Source organism: Phlebotomus papatasi, chromosome 2 (genome assembly GCF_024763615.1).
Source record: "Phlebotomus papatasi isolate M1 chromosome 2, Ppap_2.1, whole genome shotgun sequence".
Lineage (NCBI taxonomy): Eukaryota > Metazoa > Arthropoda > Insecta > Diptera > Psychodidae > Phlebotomus > Phlebotomus papatasi.
In genome coordinates, this window is record NC_077223.1 from 37,401,892 (window position 1) to 37,418,057 (window position 16,166).

The 16,166-nt window shown below is 32.0% G+C and overlaps 2 protein-coding genes across 2 annotated transcripts in view; both read left to right on the plus strand.

The window, feature by feature from the left end:
* Nucleotides 1–3,113: 3,113 nt before the first annotated feature.
* Nucleotides 3,114–3,903, plus strand: LOC129804072 (ATPase inhibitor mai-2, mitochondrial). Its single transcript, XM_055851102.1, has 4 exons — nt 3,114–3,272; nt 3,414–3,500; nt 3,593–3,644; nt 3,705–3,903. Exons 1-4 carry the CDS (start codon nt 3,223–3,225, stop codon nt 3,831–3,833), a joined length of 318 nt encoding a protein of 105 aa, XP_055707077.1. The 5' UTR covers nt 3,114–3,222; the 3' UTR covers nt 3,834–3,903.
* Nucleotides 3,904–4,005: 102 nt separating this feature from the next.
* LOC129804071 (SNF-related serine/threonine-protein kinase) overlaps nt 4,006–16,166 on the plus strand; it is a 30,827-nt gene continuing 18,666 nt past the window's right edge. Inside the window, exons 1-2 of the mRNA XM_055851101.1 lie at nt 4,006–4,593; nt 15,773–16,005. Coding sequence (XP_055707076.1) covers nt 15,800–16,005 — 206 coding nt within the window. The 5' untranslated portion in view covers nt 4,006–4,593; nt 15,773–15,799. The remainder of the gene's footprint in view (nt 4,594–15,772; nt 16,006–16,166) is intronic.

The window sequence follows — 16,166 nt, forward strand, 5'->3', positions numbered from 1 at the left end:
CATAATTACTTAACAAAGAAATTTGTTAGAATCTTATCCTAGTATTATTCTTAACCGAATTAAACGAAATATATATTTTTTTAAATTTTTCTTCAAAATTATTTTTTACCTTAAAATCTGTGGTGTGATGTTTTGACGAACTGTAGTATGCAAAACTAAGATATTGAACAAATTCTTAAGTGCCAAAGCCTATAGAATATAGAACTTCAAGGCTTAAAAGTAGTAAGATATTCACCATTATATTCTATATTCATCTTTTAAAATCCTACAACTCCTTCAAAGATTTATATTTTCATTACATTTATATTCCCTTGTGTATATTCAATTCAATTCAATTCAATTTATTCAATCTTTAGGAACATACAGTTCAGAAATAGTGTACTACATGGTGAGCCATTCAGGCTGTTTTATGTAATAAAATGTAGAAGAAAATATAAATAGAGCAAATCAGAATATCTCGATTTGAGATGACTCCTGATAATGTCTCCAGAAGCGCTGGACAGAAATAACTCGATATTGCTCCATGTAAATTCTGGGACGTGGTCACGGAGATTATTGATCACTATTGGAGCAAGATAGATTAGTGACCTTGTGAATGCTGCAGTTGAGGGCTTAGGAACTTCGAGAATTTCACTTCTCCGCGTGGAGCGGGTGTTCTGCCTAAAGAGAAGTGAGTTGCTTCCTGTATCCTTGAAATAAAGACTAGCGACTCTCAACACATATAAGTGAGGTAGTGAATAATTTGAATTCATTATCTTGGTATTATTCCATAAATACAAAGTTGAAAAAGAATTCTATATAATTTATTTAAAAAAAATATAATTAAAGAGAAAGTGTTTATGACGCCTAGGGCGTAAAATTTAATTAAATAGAAGCGTCACTCGAAAATGGATTATCAGAAACTCTTTGTGTGGAGTCTGTACATCGCGAAAGATGAAAAGAACATATTTTGGGCTTTAGGCACCAAGATTAAAGTGATATGATTAGAGTGGATCTTCGAAAATAGTAACCATCATAACATTGTCAATTTATTAATCTTTTGGGAGAAATTATAAAAGGGGTGTAATCTTGAGAAAATGAGTAGGTCAATTTTTTTATACGCAAGATGTACATTAACTGAAAAATATGTTTTCAATCACTCTCACCGAGAGTTTTTGTTTTAAGTGAAGGAGAGGAATCCGGATTAATCAATTCGAAATGCCTTTAAATTCCACTCCACTATACTACAGTGCAGCCTTTCATTAAGATTGACAAACCCATTTTGTCACCATTTGGCGTAAATAGACGGGGCCGCGGTATTATGCATATAGGGCTAAAGCATATAATGGTATTATGCATATATTGAGATTATACACTTTTTATGCATATTTTCCTAACCATATTGCAGCTAATTTGTGGAATCATTTTTGAAATACGCCTAAATATATGAAAAGTTTTTTGAGGCGGTAAATTTCAAGTGTTTTCCTTTTGAACAGTTTGCATCGAAAAAAGGCCGAAGAAATTGGCATCGAAAATGTTTTGCATATACTTCACGAAATTTCTTTAATAATATTCCAAAGATATTTCCTGAGGGTATGTAATTTTTCTGTTTGCATAAAATAAAACCATTTATCGCGGTTTTTTCGGTCGCGAAAATATGATTAATTCCTGGACCCCTAGTTCAAAGATTCTTGTTGGCAGTTCTGTCTTGGTCCTCTTGATCCCCGTTTGATCTGCTAACGACATCGTATCTTCAAAAATTTGTTCTTTTTCGTCGCATCAGTTTTGATGTTTAAACTCTTTAAACCGTTAAACAATGTAATTCTCAGGTGAAAATGCGGTTAATTAGGTTTTTACTTACTTAAGGTAAAGTATCCTATGTCGAACAGTTAAGGATAGATTTTGTGAAAAACTTATGAAAAAACAGTTATAATTTGTGTTTTTGATAGGATTTTTGCCTAAAACTATAGAATAGATCCTTATCTATATAATTGTGAACTTCATTTAGTCATAATATTATTTTAAGTTATAAAAAAATTAAAATGTTTCAAAAATGCGAAGTGTTCCTCTACTCGACCACTTCAATATCAGTGTACCTCTACTCGACCACACATTTTTTCTTAAAATTAAACAAATCACAAAACTAAAAAGTCACGGATTTAACTTTGGCTTGTTTAACACATCATGAGTAGCCTTTAAAATTTAGTTAATCATTAAAATAAATAGGGAAACTCACTTTTATGAATTAATTCAGAAGTATAGAACAACATTCAAGTGAAAAAAAGCTTCACTTTTGCTATGATTCGTCAACCGGTCGAATTGAGGAACAATTTATTTGAAATGCACTTTCAATTTTAATATATAAAATTAATCTCTAACTTTGTCATGATACTATAATTTTTGCACAAATAATAAGGACTAAGTGCTCAGCTTGCGATTAGACTTAAAATTTGAATTCTCGAGCAATCTGTAAGCTCTGTAAGGGTAATAATTGTATTAATTCCTTAAGAAAAAAGTCAAAAATATCAAAAAGTATGTCATAATTTGATGAAAAATTGCGAATTTTTATTTAAGAAATACCTTAACGCTCCGTCTTTTTATGTTTTTTTCAGTGTTTTGTGGTCAATTTCTATGATATTTTCACTGATTTGAATTAATTATGAAATAATTGACCCTATGATGTTAAACTATTCAATAAATATTATTGTAAATGTAAATAAATTGAATAAATATTTCCACCGGTCGACTTGAGGAACCCAGGGTGGTCGACTCGAGAGGCGGTCGACTCGAGGATACTTTACCTTATGATGTGGGCTCTAAAATATCCATTTTCACTTGCTTATATTTTCGATAATTTGATTAACATTAATGATTTTATTTCTGAGGCCACCTATCACCTATTATTGTTCATGGTTTCTGTTTCTTTTATCTACTAAATTTTAATTTTTTTTAGATAAAATTATGTTATGTAATTAAATATTTTTTTAAATTTTAAAATGTTCTTAAATTACGCGGAAAAGGTATCACTGCGTTATAGTTACTTCCTCAGAATAAAGTAGGACGTATCCAAAAATAATATCCTAGGAAACAAAGTGAAAAAAGCTACAGGGAATTATCGAATTCGAACATCATCTGGCAACACTCTGATGTGAATCTGTCACAAATCGAGAAATTCCTTCCGGACCGCAGAAAGTTTATTTTGGATAATTTTCATCACTTTTCCAGTGATATTTGTGTACAGATATGTTTTCCCTCAATCGTGTCACCAATAGATTGTATCCAAGTTGCATGAGGTGTGTGAAAATCCTGTTTTGTGGCAAATTGCGTAGTTTCCCAAAAGCAGAAAATTTTGTGAATTCCTCAAATTTTTTTGGTTTATTACGTAATTTTTCTTGTAAATTCTTATTTTCCTTTTGTGCTGTTTTCCCTTACAGAGTGGCCAAGATGAGCCAACTGGGGGATTTAGGCAGTGGTGCTGGTAAAGGCGGTGGCGGTGGTGGCAGCATCAGAGAGGCTGGAGGGTAAATATCGAGAAAAAACCGGGCCCGGGAGTTTATCTTTCACCTCTATACAAGGTGATTTCCATTCTGAAATGTTTTGTTATCTTCTGCAGATCTTTTGGGAAAATGGAAGCAGCTCGTGAGGAGGAATTCTTTTACAAGAAGGTTTGTTTATTTACTGCGTATCTGTAAATCATATTATGACTTTTTTTTTGTTATTTTTAGCAACAAGCGCAGCTGCAAAAACTGAAGGAAAATCAGATTGATCAGGTCAAGTTTCACGAAGAACAAATCAAAGAACATGAGGAAGCTCTCCAGCGTCACAAAGAGTATTTGAAGAATCTTAAGAAATAGAACAAACTGCGGTGAATTATGTACACTCTGCAGCATACTTAAGAGAAAATAAATTGTTTTCTGCGCTTTATTTTGTGTTTATTTTGATTATTTTTTCAGTTAAAAATTGAATAGATAATTTTCGAAGATTAGCTGTCAACATGTCGATCAGTTTCGGATACCTTATCGACTTTTCGGAAAATACCCGATTCCGAGTATAAACATCGGCATTCGGTGCACCTTCGCGAAATTCACTTGACAGGCATTTTGGTTTTTCGTGCAAGCTCCTGAAAATTTTACTCAATTTTCAGGCAAAATTAGATCTTGTAGTGCATTTTCTCAATGGTATAAATCTCTCCAGAGTGTGCCCCAAGTATCTGCATAGACAAAAGGATGAAAGTGTTTGTGGATTTTGATGTAGAGAGGTAAAGAAAAGGGAGTATCCGGGTGAAGTTGCGATTTTAAAGCTTTTGGATTACTGTGTGAAAAAATTGTTCGTCACAAAATCTCAGCAATAATTTGTGCTCAAAAAAACATGTATTTCGTGACACATTTCGTCAATTATTGTTACATAACAGTGATACGCAGTGGGTGTAGTGTTTGAAAGAAAAGAAATAGCCAGTGGTAACTTCCTGTGTTGCGGAACAATCGCCACATCGGGTCAAAAAACAACAAGTCCGCGACCAAGGAGTCTCACGCATCCCCCAGGCACCTTTTCTCTCTTCATGGATCTCCAGTGAATAATCTCCACGGAATATTAGCTGAACCTCATTGTTAGAATGTAAGTCGCAACCACATAATTGTCCAATCTGTGCTGGAAGAATGCCCTGGTTTTGTTTCTGGGCAGAAATCTTTGCCACCAAGACAAGACCTACTGCAATATTTCAGCACAAAAAACAAAGTCAGGGGGCGGCTTATTGGAATTTCCGATTAGATATGGCGAGTTATATTTCTCGCCTTAATTCTAATCCCAATATCTAATGCATTTGCCGTATTGAGTATTTTGAGATATTGATGTGATAATCGAATGTTTCAGATAAATAACAGTATTAGCGTGGATCACAACGGACTTAGAGAAACTGTGATTCTTTTGACAACCATCTGGTTATTTTTAAATCCAATTACTATTTATAAATAATATATTCACAATAATAAAGAAAGAGATCAGAAGGTAAAACGAACCACAAGAATTTTTGAATAGTACATTACCATTTGAAGTTGAATCATTAAAAATCAATAAATCTTGTATTAGTCAGCCAATAACTCAAAATTGGCATAGAATCATTTTAATCATTGCCGTATGATACAATGTTGTTATTGCTTCAATACAATCGTCATACAGCGCTCTGTCATATATTGTTAAATTATCTACGAAAAAATTCCTTGTCTTTTATTAAACTCTCCTAATATGATATTTTTCAAATAAAGAAGGCAAAGAAAAATAATCCAAATCACTAATGATAAACTAATTCATTAATTGACTATTAAAATCTGAATTAAAAAAAGCAAATTGGCAAAATTTGTATATACAGTGACGGCCAAAATAATGGCATCACCATGAGAAGCTAATTATTTTTTAAGTTTTGTATTCTTACCCAAATTGTTGAAATAATTCAGATGAAAATCTTTAAATTTAGTTGCTTTGGTCGCTAGATGTCTCTTTATACACTATAGGGGAAAGTGCGCTGTCTTCTGACAACTCAAGCTTTAACCCTTTAACGACGTTTTCGCTGACCGACAATCAGCAGTAAAAATGAAATCGATAAACAAAACTTATAAAATTTTAACCTTCTTTTAACCTTATTTAACCTTCGTTAAGCAAATGATTTGGTGTATTATTTGTCTCTATGAACGATAGGGACAAAAATAGCCCAAAAATTTAAGTAATTTTTCTGATGATACCAATGACTGATAATTTTCACTCTAATGAAAAATATTATGTTTGAGTATAGTAGTTTCTTTTTCCAAAACGGTTTTGCTTGAAAAAAAAAAACTGGAAGTTTAAAAAATAAATAAAAAAAATTTTATATGAAAATTTTAATATTCGTCATTTTTTAACTTAAATATTTATCATATAGCAAATAGGTGGAGACTTGCAAAAAATATCCTAGATTCCTTCAGCCTTCTACTTTACAATTATGTACAAACATAAGAAAAACATAACTTTAGATAGTCAGGAAAAATTATTTTCTTTATGGGACAGCGGTGTTCCAATCGTCCTTAAAGGGTTAACCCATTCCTTACAATGGTATTATACATCATACGCAAATTGACTGATTTTAGATAATTTATTCCTGGGCAATTGACATTTTAATTTTTGTCGCGAATGGATTTTTAGTAACTTTAGGCCTTCAATTACTTGGAAAAGATAGCCCTACAAGGAGTTTGTAATAAATTAATGCGCATAATTTAAATTCAGTGATCGTTAAGACGTGTGTTTGACAGGGGCTTCCCATAAATAGATAAAAAAAATTCTTTTCAAAAAAAATCATCTAAATTAATCTGTAAGAAACTAATTCCAAAATATGAACATTCTATCTCAAGTATTTCTAGTACATTTATTGCATGGGTTAAGCAAGTCATATTTTCAATATGATTTTAATAACTTTTACACCTTTGACCCATTACACTGTGCAACAGCCTTTAAGAAAAATTTGAAATAAAGTTGTTTATATTATAATCAATAACGGTACATCCTAAGATGTTGGTATCAAAGGATATCTCAAGGATGTGTAGAGGAGGATTCAAGGACAATCTTCCTTGAACATCGCATATCCCTATCCCTTCATTTTTTGGTTTCATAAACTCCTAAATATCCTCCAAATCCATGAAAAGGATGTGTGGGACGACTTGAAACAAAAATTGTCTCCTAAATATCATAGGGACGTAAAATATACCGTTATCCAGAAATTACGTATTTGAATGACTTATGAACCACAGAATTTTCTCTCAAAAATTCATTATTTTATTTCATATATTAACAACATGCACTATAAACCAATAAGACTTCGATATGGCATCGATCACTCTCAAATTTTAGTATGTTATAGCTGGACCTTAGGGCTTTCGATCATTTCCAAACTTAAGGTCCCCCGACCCCCCTGACCCGAACTATAAGGGTCCAAAAAATTCTTAAAATGGCCATAACTCCGGTCCTAATTGTCAGAATTTAAAAAATGAAGGCGTTTTGGAAATGCCACTTCCCATTCTAACGTCCCAAGATCATAAAACTACCGCTAGTGGCGGTATTATCAAAATGAAGGTTTTTCAATTCACTAAATAAAATAACTCAAAAATACCTTTGTGCAGCGGGCGGAAATTTTAGTATGGTTAGTATGTTATAGCTGCAGATTATCCCTATCAAACAAAAAAAAAGCTTAAGTCGATCGATAACATTTTCTTGTTCTTTGGTATGTCCTGAACATTTCTCCACATAAAATTGGGAATTGTAAAAGAAACTTGTGGTCCATCACCTCAAGTTGACATCTGTGATATTTTAAGAAAAATGCAATTCTTTAAGAATCTTTTTTTCAGCATTTAAAAAAGTGGATGTGAATATTTGAAATAAAGTTGTTTATATTATAATCAATAACGGTACATCCTAAGATGTTGGTATCAAAGGATATCTCAAGGATGTGTAGAGGAGGATTCAAGGAAGATTGTCCTTGAATCCTCCTCTACACATCCTTGAGATATCCTTTGATACCAGCATCCTAGGATGTACCGTAATTGATTATAAACAATTTTTTTCAAATATTTCGAAAAATTTCTTAAAGATCTTTTTCTTAAGATATCTCAGAAACTTGACGTGATGGACCACAAGTTTCTTCGGGAGAAATGTTCAGGATACATCAAGGAACAAGAAACTACTCATTATTTTCCATCCCAAGGAAAAAAGTTTCATTTTGTTGCACTGTGTTATAAATAATTTATTTTAATAACGTCCAATTCCTCAAATTTCTCAAAAAGGCTCATGGGTAAAATATCTTAAGAACATAGAAAAAATGAGTTATTTGAAGCTTGAGTCGTCTGAAGGTAGCCGCACCTTTCCCTTCGTCAATATTTCGGCGGCAAAAAAAAACAAACGAGCAGTAAAAAATTAAAAATGAGCAGTAAAATATAAATTTATAGTCAGTAAAAAACTTAAATCTTTACAAAAATGGGTCTAATGTATATATTTAACATTCAAAATTGTTGCAGATGGAATGAAAAGCTCTTTATTTTCCCTTTGCCAAAACTTGAACGATAATATCACTGTTTCAATTTTTTGTTACTGCTCATTTATCCAATGCCATATTTCGGCCAATCTCGTTGACATTTGCTAGTTTTGATTTAGCTTCTAGATAAAAAAACAACCGAAAAATTCATAAAATCACTTTTTAAGGATATCCTTTATCGTTTGGTATGCAAATTGATGCAGGAAAAGAGATAATAAGGGGTAATTGAAACCATTACCACTTTAAAACAGCAACATTACTGTTTTCTGACACACTTCTAACACTTTGCCCAACCTTTACCGTAAATCAGAGTTCTGGGCATGTCGTATCCGCAATAGTAATAATAATAATAATTCTGGTACAACGTTCCGTAGAGAAACTAGGCCTTCCCACAAGGGGAGTTCGGGACATCCATTATTATTTTTTCTTATACAGGCATAGGGTTGTCAGTCTAATGCCCCGTGGAATCAAGTGCAGTGAAGCTCACTGGATGCAGTTCGAAACCCTTTAACGCCAGAAAAATTCCTGATGACTTAAAGGGGTTTCGAACTCAGGACACTTACATCATAGAGCGAGTGCTCTACCATTTGACCCATTGAGTGCCCCATTCCCTAAATTGATGATCAGTAAAGGTTACTTGGAAAGTGTTATAGTTCTCTTTTCATTGACGTAAAGACTATTTAAAAGGCGTGGCCTAAATTTCTATGAGGAGATTTTACTCATAAAGCCAAATACTAACTTCTAGCAAGAAAAATAACTGACGTATCCGCAATAGAGGGACATTTTCAACCCAATGAAAAAGTTCAACCCAATTGACCTTATTCTGCAGATAATTTCCTTCAAAAATTGCTTCCAATGTGTAGACGCCTTTAAGTTTATCAAAAGATATTCTGTCATACAAAATATGAAAAAAAAATTTGTCGAATTGAGAATTTTAATCCTTTTAATAAATTTCTCAACAAGAATCACTAGAATATATGAACACGATATAAAAAAAACTTTTCTTTCAGAGTGAAATATTAAGAATTAAAGAAAAAATGCCATAAGAAAAAAGTCCAAGCAAAATTTTAAAAACCACCTGAACGACCGAAAATCATAAAAATTAGAAAAAAAAACATTAAAAGTTTATAAATGGAATGATAGTTAGGACTTTAGCACTTCTTTGGAGAAAGGTTAATTCTTGATAATAATTTGTTATAATTGCTAGAAAATAAGAAAATTTTCAATATCCCAAACTTAAACCTTTTAAAATCTTATAGACACTTTCTTTAACGTAAAATCGGTAATTTTTCTCATGCTTAAACGGTAAAAAAATATTCAGTCTATTTTAATAATTTTATTGCCAAAAATAAAACTTTTTTTTACTGTTAAAAATTATTTTACACAAAAAGAATATAATCAATTGTGAAATATCAAATTTTAAGATTTTGATTTCCAAAATTATGCATTTAGAGTTAAAGTTACAGAAAATAGAATAGAAAGAGCTTAATAACTGAAATGAAAGAAGCGGTAAGGGCCTTGACAGACCTAAGGATTAACCGAGAGACGGCTTAGCGTAATTATATTCGAAATAATGGTTAGACATGATTGTCATCATTTTCCACTAAGTCGTCTCTCGGCTTAAGTCGTAAGTGTGCACACTTACGACTTACCCTAGACATCTAGGGCATAAGCGTCTAGTAGCCTTTGCGCATCCGGGGTGTTCGAGTTCTTCACTTCTGATGCTTACTGTCGGTTTTTTTTTAATTGATCGATCCATACCCCCCCTCCCCAGTACTCCAAATACTCGTTTCCGATTGGTTTAAGTAGTCCACTGTAAATTTGATTAGTATGATTAAAGGATAGACGTCAGATCATTTGCGTATTATACTGGGTCAAAGCACCTGCTTGAACTTTCTAGCTCATTCACAAAAGCTGTGAAGTCTTCCTTGGCTCATTGACAAAAGTACAGTGCCACTTTATTTTTGCAAATGAATTGCTAGCCTAAAAATGTATAAACTAATAATACAAGCATCTAATGTACAAAGGTAGAGCAAATATGTGCTTTGGCATACCCTCCCAGTCAATTTAGACTTAAATTTCTTCCGTATTGTGTTGTTCTGAAACAATTTGGCACCTTTCTTTACCTCTTTGTGACCTCAATTGAAAATTTAATAATTTTAATCGATTAACCAAATAATTGCTCTTGTTCGTAATTTGTCGTCAATTTTGAGATAATGTTGGTTCAAATTGCCAATTGCAAATATAGAAAATCAATTTCCTAAAAGAAAATGTATTTGTTTTAAAATGAGCTTTTTGTCATTCAATTATTATCAACGAGATGTTGTTGTGTTCTTGTTCATTAATTATTCTCTCATCGAATGTCGCCTTACTAATAATGTCTTTTACGTAAGTGAAATATTACTTGATACTATAGTGGTAGTATCTATATACCGCAGAATTGAATTATCAATGCAGAAATTGCACTTCAATTTGTACTGAGGGCATCTGTAGACGTTTTAGTATGTAATCACCACTGTTCGAGATAGAGAGATTCATATCGCCTTACAATAACTCAAAAGATACCAGAGAATAAAACCACTTAAGTACGTCACTAACTCCGTCACTAAACCTTTGTTGTTGAATTTAATACAGTTGATCCATAGTTGATATCTTCATGATGAAATGTATAAAGAAGAGATATCTTATCCTATGAATTGTGAAACAAATGTGATGTCAAAATATGAAAACCAAATACCGACATTATTTATCTGAAAGTATAATCAGTAAAAATCGCTTTCTACGTATATACTCAAAAGCAATATTTGTTTGTAGCCAACTTGTCTGGCACTTGAGCTTATCAATTAATTAGTGTTGGTAAAAGTAATTTCTTTGGGAAATTGCAATTAAGCGATTGTAAAATAAACAATTATTTCTTCACAGAGTACGAAGATATGCCTATTCCATCTGTTAGTATTGTAGTTAATTTGTACACTTAACAGCCCTCTAATGATTTTAGTTTAAAGTTCGAAAACCTTTTCGGTTTTCCATAAAATGATCTTATGAGAAATACACAAAAAATGTAGTTTTATTTCCATTAAAGGAATTGAAATTAAATGAATAGTACAATTTCTTAAGTAAATTTGTTTTAGTAATCTAAGATCAAAGAAGTACTATTCCTTATAAATTTGAGAAGGTCTGCTTGATAGGCACTTTGGCCAGAACTCCTTAATTTTTGACCATCTTTAGAAAGAAAGATTCAAGTTTATTTAGTAAATGTGTATGAATGATCACGTTATAGCTTATGATACAGTGAGACTCCAGTAATCGAACGCGTCGTTCGATTTTTATTTTCGCTTTTGCATATGTTTTCGATCGGAGGCAGTCAAAATCCCGAAAGCCAATATCCCGAATGTTCAAAATCCGGAAGGGGATGAAATTACAGTGCCCGCTCTCTAATCCGGATCGGCGTAATCCGGTCGAGTTATCGAAGGTTACATTTTAAATAATTTTGAGATCATGTATGCATGTGTGTTCAGCAATGAAAATGAATTATCCTGTGATGATTTTGTTTAATAAATGAAGTATAATAGCATAGAATTCTCTAATTATGTCTTTTTAATCTTCTTTAAAACTTTTATTCTAATTCTACAAAAAAATCTTGTATTATATTTTCGAGACGTTGAACAAGTTCAAAAAATCTATCCGGAATACGAAGCGGACATCTGTCAGATTGTCTCCCAATCATTCGGATTACAGAGCGGGCACTGTATATGGAGAATTATGTATAGAATAATTTCCCAAGGCACAGAAAATTTCCCTTTGCCTCCAGCAAACGCGGGTGGAATCGTGGGAGTAGCTATATGGCACTTTTAAAGAATTTGGGATTTTGGCCCATCCGGGTTTTTGGCTTTCGAGGTTTTGGCTTTCGGGATTTTAGCTTTCGGGATTTTGACCGGGTCCCGTTTTAGATATTACCTAAACTTACATTCGAATATACCTTTGAATCATTCTCAATACGGATTTTTAAGACCGAAAGTTAAAAAAGGCTTTAGATACGTATTCTTAATCGAATAACATAGGTAGATAAACGAAAATCCAGTTGAATAATTTCTAATTACGATTTTTTTTAAGCTCAAAGGTTTAAAAATCTCTAGAGAACGTATTTCTCAACCAAATGGTATTACATTACATTTGCGCTCATTGGAAAGGTTTTGGAATTTTCAACAAATTTAAACTGTTATTTATTTATTTAATTCATGTCCTTGTACATAAATAATACATTATGAGGTTATACATCAGACCTGAGCTAATTGAAAAGTCGAAGTAAATTTAGTGTTAGGGAACACTGGGGCAAAAAGTCACAAAATGGATATTTATTTTTTTTACAAGCTACTCGAGCACTTCAAAAATTTCTAATTAGCGCAGTTTTATAGGAAATTTACCGCTCTACAACTTTGTGAGAGTAATTTTCCTCTATTTTGTAAGGAAAAACGTTTATCGAGCCGATTTCTAAAAGGTAATTTTATGACTATTCTCAAAAATGCTGGGGCAAATATTACCAGACATTGGGTATTATCATATTTTGATTCGCTTCATTACGGGCTTTCGTAAATTTGAAAAAGTACCTAGAGAACATATTTTCATAGAAAGTTTATTCATCTACACCTTTGTAAAACACCGTTTTCTCTGCGAGAAAAATGAGAAAACGAGAAAAGTGCTTTTCAAGCTATTTTAGAAAAAAAACACACACAAAAGACTGCAAATCGTTTGACCAATGCAACAACAAGCAGCGAGACATGATAATGACGTTTCTTTTCGCAGTGAGGCATCAGAAATTGCTTCGCTTTTTTGTTACTTTTTGCTCTATATCTTTTGTTACTTTTTACCCCAAGTGGCCATTTTTAATAAAAGGATTTCTGGAGAAAAGAAATTTTGTGAAATTCTAAAATAGATAGCGGATTCGTATTCAAAAAATCCAAATTATTTAGGAAATATTCACCAATGCATCAATTTTGGAAAATAAGTAGGTAATAATTGTTATCTTCTGCAAGGAAAATATTTCAAAAATAGGGCTAAAAATTTCGATATTTTTTATTTTCTAAATTCCTTGATCGAATTCTGAGAAACTTACGACATTGAAGAAGGTCTATGGAGGCTATCTATAGAAAAAAAATTTGAGCCGCTATCTTTTTTACCTTGGAAGATATTGAATTTTGAATTTTTCGATTTGTGACTTTTTGCCCCATACAATTATTTGTGTAGGGGAGACTGGGGAATTTTGGGACACTTTCATGTTTTGACTTTACAGTCTATAGTCTTTATGCAGTCTATCGGATACTTATGAGTATTTACTTTATAAAACGTACTCGATAGAACTTGGACAACAACTGTGTTTTCTTGGAGAAGATAAAACATTTAACTTGACGCTTTGTCCCAAACCTCCCCGATGTGGGGCAGTATGGGACGCAAAAGGGGATGTTTGGGACGCGTTTTTTCTAGCATAATTTACATTATTGGAGTACGTTAATTATTTTAAGTACTAGATAAAAAATATTTCTAATAGATATAAAAATGTTTAATCTTTTTTTTTCATACTTAGAAATTAATATCAATTTAATTTGTACAGTAGAGTTATTTATGGTCAATCAATTATTTAAAGTATTTTCTGCTTATTTTCCATCTACCTTTTTTGCGTTTTATGGAATGATTATCAAATTCCTCACGCGAGTAGATTTTTTTGCAACTGTAAGTTTTGAACTCATTGACGGATTCCTGTTTGATTTTACGACAATTGCATGTTACCTGTTTTTTCCTTATTTCTCTGAAAAAGCTCTCGTCTTGCCCTTTCTGGAGAATTTGTGAGAATTGTAGAGGATATTGCTCGAGAAATTTTCGAGAAAATAGTTTTTAACGAGATTGAGCAAAGGTCGAATATACACTGGAGAGTAAATTATTGTTTCCCAAGACATTGATGGTTTAATTGTCCCTGTAAATAACTGCTCAACTGGTAAAGTTTGCACAAGAGGTAGATTTCCAGTAGAAACTGGGCATTACTCTCCATTTTGACAATAAAAAACTGCACGCCACCTACAATCTTGTCGAAAATCAAAGTCCCATTCATCCCTTTCAGGTGTCCCAAACATCCCCGCAGGTAATTTTGGTATTTAAAACCGTTAAGTAAAAAACAAGAGCGTGTAATCTCTGAAACTTTTATAAAAATATGTTCCCAGATTATACTGCTAGCTAATGAGATAAAAAGTTTTGATTATATATCGCTGATATAAAATACAAAGAACAAAACTGAGAAATCAAAAAAATACGATTTTTATCAATTTTTAAGAAAGTGTTCATAGAATTAAAACAATAAAACTGAGGATATCCATGCTTTTAGTCGAGATACATCTTAATATTGTTTACGATTGAATAGTGGTTAAAACCCATTTATTTAAAAAAAAAAATTAATGAAAAAACCACCTTGTCCCACACTACCCCTGTCCCAAACCTCCCCGGTCTCCCCTATTACTTTAAGCGAAATATTTTCTCTATCTTAATGTTCAAAATAGCTAGAACGATGTTAGAAAAGGGAACACGGAAGACGCATTTCTATTATGATTGTGGCACTCTTGGGCTAATAAACTAGATAATTCTTACAATACGAGAAAAAGAAATCTCATGATAGAATGAACCTTGACACGATTAATAAAAAAAGAGTTTTTGATAAAATGAATAATTTTTATTCTACTCACAGTTCCTCTTGTCCCCAATTTCTTAATCAATACACCCACAATAGAGTTTTCTCATCGCTATATAGAGAGAAGGATGTTAGTTTCCAAAACCAGAATCAGATAATTGGCAGTTGGAAAAACGTAATTGAGTTCATTTGGGGATTAACATGGAATAATTTTATCTCTTTTGCTTGGAATTATGCCAGTCATTATTCATTGTTAAAGTTATTTAAAATAGATCAATAAAACGAATTCTCTTTAATTTTTTTATGCAACTAAAAGTTAGGTAAAAAATAATTTTTACTTTTATCCTTGAAGAATGTATTTTATATCTCATTAATTTCTAACAGAGAAATAAAGAATATACGATACTTAAATTAAGTGAAATAAGTAATAAGTATAGAAATTTCTATGAGAAATGTAAAACTTTAGGCATATGAGCTCTTGAATGATTTTCTTTGACAAGGTCTTGCTAAATATAATCCTAAATTGTATTATTTATAATATTATTAGATTTGCATGAGGAGACAATTTTTGTGAATATTAGTATATATAAAGAAAGAAAAAAAAGAGAGAACTCTCAAGGAAAGAAACGAAAGCGAAGAAAAGCATAACACGCAATGAATTATCCACCTTCGCACATATTTATAATTTGACACTCATCGTGTTAGAAAAAAACGACGTCACTAAAACGTTATAAATCTAAAATTATAAATCTGAATGAAATAAAGTCACTCATTCTTGTGTTTTTTTATACAGTGGCAACCAAAAGTTGACAATTTCCATTCAATATCTTTTGCTATCTTTATTGATGGAATATCAACATTTACATTATGTTTTTGTAAGGGGGAATTCTAAAAATATATTATAATGTTTTTAATCAAATTTGAGGAAAACCGAATCCTATATTAGTTATCAGACAAAAATAAAATTATAAATGAGTAATATTCCATAATTAAATTGGGATGGGAAAAATTTTAAGCGGCTATTTCTGATATTATAGAGAACATTTCTTTTATTTGTTTTTTACTCGTAGATAGCGCGAATATCACATAACTTGAGAATGCATGGAATGGCGACCAATCGTGTGGGTGTTTATGATGGTAAAATTGCTGGTTTGTACGACTTGGAGGAGACACTTGGATCCGGCCACTTTGCTGTTGTAAAACTGGCAAGGCATGTTTTTACAGGAGAGAAGGTGGCTGTAAAAGTAATTGATAAGACTAAATTAGATGAAGTTTCTCGTGCTCATCTATTTCAAGAAGTGCGGTAAGGAAATTAACACCTCCTGACAAAATAATGTCAATAGTGCTTATTATATCGTCATGTCGTCGGTTGAATCAGCAATTGTGCTAAATGCATTTGCTGATCTAGCTGACGATATTATTAACAATTATCATCAATTAAGTTATTTGTGTGCAATTTTAAAA

What these genes read in the sequence shown, in the direction of transcription:
- LOC129804072 (XM_055851102.1), top strand. Translation starts at nt 3,223, where the DNA reads ATGTTTTCCCTCAATCGTGTCACCAATAGATTGTATCCAAGTTGCATG. An exon ending in TTGTATCCAAGTTGCATGAG is followed by an intron (nt 3,273 to 3,413) that starts GTGTGTGAAAAT and finishes TTTCCCTTACAG; the next exon opens with AGTGGCCAAGATGAGCCAAC. An exon ending in AGGAATTCTTTTACAAGAAG is followed by an intron (nt 3,645 to 3,704) that starts GTTTGTTTATTT and finishes TGTTATTTTTAG; the next exon opens with CAACAAGCGCAGCTGCAAAA.